This window comes from Mobula hypostoma, chromosome 7, assembly GCF_963921235.1.
Source record: "Mobula hypostoma chromosome 7, sMobHyp1.1, whole genome shotgun sequence".
Taxonomy (NCBI): Eukaryota; Metazoa; Chordata; class Chondrichthyes; order Myliobatiformes; family Myliobatidae; genus Mobula; species Mobula hypostoma.
Window position 1 is genome coordinate 146,729,377 of NC_086103.1, and position 5,948 is coordinate 146,735,324.

General features: G+C 42.7%; 1 protein-coding gene across 1 annotated transcript; it reads left to right on the forward strand.

Moving 5' to 3' along the window:
• Nucleotides 1–2,127: 2,127 nt before the first annotated feature.
• gpr12 (G protein-coupled receptor 12) lies at nt 2,128–5,421 on the forward strand. Its single transcript, XM_063052889.1, has 2 exons — nt 2,128–2,349; nt 2,590–5,421. The coding sequence occupies exon 2, from the start codon at nt 2,611–2,613 to the stop codon at nt 3,592–3,594; it is 984 nt and encodes a 327-aa protein (XP_062908959.1). The 5' UTR covers nt 2,128–2,349; nt 2,590–2,610; the 3' UTR covers nt 3,595–5,421.
• Nucleotides 5,422–5,948: the final 527 nt, after the last annotated feature.

The following is a 5,948-nucleotide window of genomic DNA, read 5'->3' on the forward strand; positions in this document are numbered from 1 at the left end:
CTTAAAGAACCCAGTCCACCACATTAAGAGGATCTCCATTGCAAACATTGGTGTGGAATCACCTTGGATTGTCTTTATTTTGTGGTATTGGTCCATTATGTTGGAAAAGCCACTCCAGAAGAGACTCTGGTCACCAATTACTGTCAGGTTCTTCTTTTGGTGGATCTGGTGAGTCTTCTGGTACCCTAAGTACACAGTACCTTCCTCCCGTCTGTAGAAAGAGCACCATAAAATCCCACACCTCAGGGAGCTGTGAAAAAGGTGAATGGATTTCAGAATCAGAATCAGAGCTGAATCAGATTTATTATCACCAATAAAAATTTGATTGTTTTTGAATGATATATGACATGAAATTTATTGTTCTGTGGTAGCAGTATGGTGCAAAGAAATGAAATTACTATACATTTCAAATCAAAGAAGCAGTGCAAAAAAAGGAGGCTGAAGTTGATTAGAAATAAATAGCAAATGGCTTACACTATTCTTCAAAATAAAAATCGCCTCCCTTGTTTAGGAAATTTGGGAAAAGGAGCATCTGCTTAAACCCATTCTGCCACTTGATTAAAATTTGACTGGTCCATGACAGTTTTATTTCTGCATCCATGTTCGTGTACAGAATAAAATCAATTTAATCTTAATGCCTTGAAAAGCTTAATTGTCCTGGCATCCACAGACTTTTGGAGAGAATTCTAGATACATACCACCCTTTATATTAAAAAAATCCCTTGTGATTTTGCTCCTGAATTGATTTGCTCTAATTTAAGTCGAAAATTTCCCTGAGTCCCCGTTGGAGGAAATAGGCTGTATCGACCTTATTAAATCATTTCGATGTTTTTAAAAAATACTTTAGTTAGCTTACTGATGCATCGTCTATATCCGACTCAGTACAATCTGCTCTCATACTTTAAACCTATTTACCTTTGTTAGATTCTCGTGAACTTATGTTCCAAGGACATAACCTTCTAGAGGTGCGGTTCGCAAAACCTAATATATATTTCCAGGTTGGGCTGATTGAGAACGAGCACAAGTGAAGGGTAAATTTCTTCCTTCTGTGGACCTGTCTCCTGTCTTTCTAAGATTTGTGTGCATGGGCTCTCAAAGCCCCCCCCCCAACCACCCCCAACCTTTGCACATTTGCCTACACCGAGCTCAAGATGAGCGTGCAACATTACGGTCAATATTTATGTCTTATGCGACTTTCTGCTTCCATCTATATCGCTTACTCCTCTTCTAACTTCATGGTATGTGCAAGTCTCCGAGATTGTCGTCAGTTTTAGACTGCACAGCAACAGATTCTAGGAGACTGGGTTAGTTTGGACTAGATTAACACTTTTGGAAACATTCTTATGCCAAATTTCTTAATTTTATGAAGGCTTGTTGTATTTAGAAGCTACTTACTAATACTTTGATATTTAGGATGATAAACAGTATTCTGCGTATGCTGTTTAAACATGTTTTAAATAATAGTTGCAGCGAGGTAGTGTACAAAATCAGGCATCATGGAAAGACAAGTTTACCTAATCATTTAATGTTGTTGTGTTTTATTCAGAACTAATAACTAAAATGCCATTTCTCCCCTCTCCGGCCTGCCACCCGGGTGAACGCATTTACTGCTGGTGTGGTGGCTGATTTAGAATGTGGCATCTGGGTTGTAGTATTTAGATATATTACCATTTACTTAGTTCATTGGTGTAAAAAGTCAGCAAGCTCATTCAATTGTTAAGACGCGAGAATCATTCGATACATCGCTTCTCATCATAAATCAACTTGCTCCTAACTTATTTTTTATCATATGTCTATCCAATAATCCCGTTTTGTAAAATTGGTTAGATCCTGGTCTGAAAGCCCTGTGGTCAGTCTTGGTAGATAAATCTGGGTAAAACTCCCCCACAGAAATGTTTTCTGAGCGTCTCCATCACTATCTTATTTCTCGCACGCTGATGTCGAGACGCGAACCACGTCCCCCACTGAGCTCAGAGACTGGGGCTCTCTGGTGACCGCGGAGGTCTCTATGTTCCGTCTGGCTGCCGCCGCCAGCCTTTGGCTGTTGTGAGTGACGTCGGTGCGGTGATTCACCGCTGCCCCTCACACATGCAGCCAGCTCTTTCAGCGATGTGCCGCACCGCCGCACTTCGGGTAGCAGCGCCGCGACCGACCTGCGGGCACGCACAGACGGCTTGAGCCCGGCTTCTTGCACCGGCCCACGCTCCGCTCCGCTCCGGCCCGGTCCGGCGGCCGGCGCGGGGGGGGGGGGGCGCGGTGAGACGGAGAGGAGGGGCGGGACAAAAGAGATGCGAGGGGAGATGGTGCATTGAGAAGGAGCACATGGAGGCTATGCATCAAGCAGCCGAGGTAACCTGCGGAGTGCTTTCAACATTTTTAATTGTTTAATATTTGTGCATATTCTGTGATTCAGATGTTCCTATCTCAGTGAACCGCTGTAATAGTTCTAAATTGCGGGCAAATGTTGGAGGCGGGCAGGGATGCAGTGGGAGAGATTCACTGTCGATATTCGCGAGAGGAGGCAGGTTTAACTTGGAGTGAACGGTTGGTGTGTGCGGTAACCCTGACTGTACACCTCTCTTTTGCCAGCGCTAGGCCGAAGGAAAGATAATGAACCCAGACTTGCAGAACACATCCCGTGAACATGGTCGCTGGCTGGCTCAGTCGTCCGAGAACACCTCCGCAGCGGGCGCCTCCGTGGTCCCGTTCCCGGACAGCGTGAATCCCTGGGACATCCTGCTCTGCACCTCGGGCACTGTCATCTCCTGCGAGAACGCCGTGGTGGTGGTGACGATCTTCCACAGCCCCAGCCTCCGAGCCCCCATGTTCGTTCTGATCGGGAGCCTGGCCGTGGCGGACCTGCTGGCTGGCGTCGGGCTGATCGCCAACTTCGCCTTCGCTTACCTGCTGCGGTCAGAGGCAGTCAGGCTGGTGACGGTAGGGCTGGTGGTCGCCTCCTTCTCCGCTTCCATCTGCAGTCTGATGGCCATCACCATCGACCGCTACCTCTCGCTGTATTATGCATTGACTTACAACTCGGAAAGGACGGTCACCTTCACCTACGTCATGCTGGTTGTTCTCTGGGGGGTGTCCACCTGCCTGGGATTTCTACCTGTGCTGGGCTGGAACTGCCTGCAAGATCAATCCACGTGCAGCGTCATCAAGCCGCTCACCAAAAACAACGTGGCCGTGCTCTCCGTGTCCTTCCTGCTGATGTTCGCGATGATGCTCCAGCTGTACATCCAGATCTGTAAGATAGTGATGAGGCACGCCCATCAGATCGCCCTGCAGCACCACTTCCTGGCCACGTCCCACTACGTGACCACCAGGAAGGGAGTTTCCACCTTGGCCATCATTCTGGGCACCTTCGCTGCTTGCTGGATGCCTTTCACCGTTTACTGCTTGATAGCGGATTATACCTACCCATCCATCTACACCTACGCTACTCTGCTGCCGGCCACCTATAACTCCATCATTAACCCTGTCATCTACGCCTTCCGAAACCAGGAGATCCAGAAGGCGCTTTGGCTCATATGTTGCGGTTGTATTCCCCCTAACATCTTATTACGAGCGCGTTCCCCCAGCGACGTATAATGAATTGCTAATGGAGCTGCTCACACTAACAGTATGTTTCTCAGGCAGTTCCTTGTTGCTGTCAAATCGCCGCATTTTATTTATCTTCAACTCTTCTTAAAACATTCATCTTCAGGTTTGTTCTCCAGGGCTGGTGAGTTTCCTACGAGCTATCTTAGGACGGGAGCCGACGTCGATCACTTTCCCTTCCACTGTCACTTCCCGCCCAACTTTCGGGGTTAAAACACAACGTATTATCGCGGCTACCGGTTTTATCTTGCTGATGTGTAATGTATAAATATTTTATGGTGTTTAAATTATTAGAAGATGGTTGTCTCCATTTCTAAACTATGGAACTATTTAAGTTATTTCATTTTCTATACCTAGAGCAATACTGTAACATGTAACTACATATATATTTGCCAGGACTTTCAACACTTCGATGTTTTCAATGTGAAAGATCTATAATTGGTTCCTTAGATGATGTATTGTACTTTCAATAAACAAAAGTTAAGAGACCGAATCATATCTAATATGCGGTAGTCTTAATATGTGAACAGCAGATCTTAGATTTTAACTTTGTTTTCCTGTTCCTTTGGATGTAGATTTAAAAAAACTTATTGTTAGCATTATTAACTGAAGTTTTGTGGAGGATGGGGGTGGTAGAAGAGTGAAAGCGCATTTTAAAAATAACCAACCCGAAATGGTCTCGTTACTGGCCTAATTGTTGCTCGCAATCACAATACTGTACTGCTTTTGATCCCATGCCCTTTCTCACTTTAATATTAGCTTCTACTTTGTTAGAAATCCCTGGGCTTTTAAGCTATTATTTAACAATATTTTATGCTCTGGGCCAGAGTCATTATAAAACAGAAATATTTTAACAGAAACAAAGGTATTGTGAATGTTTTTTTTACTTTATTTGTATCTGAACAAACTTCCTATTTCATATTTAACTCAGCACAATGAAATTGAAATTAAAACCCTCCGGAATGAATCAAGAAAACAGTTTCCTTGAATAAACTGCAGCCAATAAAAGGGACCATGCATATAATATGTAGCAAAATTAATATTTTCAATCTGTAAGACACAGGAGCAGAATTGACCACTTGGCCATCAAGTCTGCTCTGCCATTTGATCCATGGCTGATTTATTTTCCCTCGCAACCTCATTCTTCTGCCTTCTCCCCGTAACCTTCGATGCCCTGACTAATCAAGAACCTGTCAACCTCTGCTTTAACTATACGCAATGACTTGGCCTCCATAGAAGTATTCACAGAAATGTTCATAATCTGCAGAAATATTTATTATTAACTCACTTTTTTGCACTTTATTTCACTGGAGACAGTGATTTCTTACATGGAGACAGGTACTAAGTCAATGCCACTTGATTAGTCCATGTTATTTACACCCTGCTATATAGATTTTCCTTTATTGACCAACTGAACATTGCCAGCAAGAATCTAAAATGATAGATTGGTAAATGATTGGTAAATTACTTTTTATAGTAAGTACTGTAGTCTGAGGTTGTAAGTAGTGTTTGTAAGTATATAAAATAGTCTAATATCTAATGCCAGGTGTGAGAGGAGGTTTGCTGTTGTCTGTTTATAGCTGTCAAAATGCAACTGAACAATAAATGTAAAAGCACCATGTTATGTGGAAATGTGTTTTTTTATATATTCATAGTGAAATGCACTTTATTTTAGCAAAAAAGGCACAATCATGTCATATAGGAAGGGAAACAGCACTGGTTCTTGTTGCATTCTCCTTTTATCATTTGAATGAAAATAATTTTCATTGTAAATTGTTATTAATTTTCTATGCATAAAATGTGATTAAATAAAGTCATTTCTTAAAGAATTGAGTTGCATTTTCTATGTTGGAGGTGAATGAGATAGGCAGAAAGTCTGTGTGCTATGTTACATAATTGTGAGAACTAAGTTCATACCTGCAGTTATCCTCACTGTGGGATCCTAAATTTGGATCACATGGTGGTCAGGTGTAATCCCGCAGGGTAGGAAGGGGAACAGAAGTGAGTTGCTTCGGTCCGATTGTGTGTACCTCCTGTCTGTGGTTAATATTGGCAGTTTTCTACTAACCTTGCAGGGCAACCAAAAGCAGGTAACAAAATGTCACCTCTAAAGCCTTCTACATTCTGAAATAAATTTACAAATTATTCTTAGTAATTTTTTGTTTCAGTAAGTAATCTAAAAGTAACTGAGTTTGTGTCAACGTGGTTTTCTTAATTATTTTTGATGAATTTCTTGCTTATAAGAGATTTGGAGAGTGGAACACATCCTCCTTCAGGCAACCAATGATATTATGCAGATACAAGCCTTGGGGAATCATGGATAGAATCTGAGTAAATCACTACCA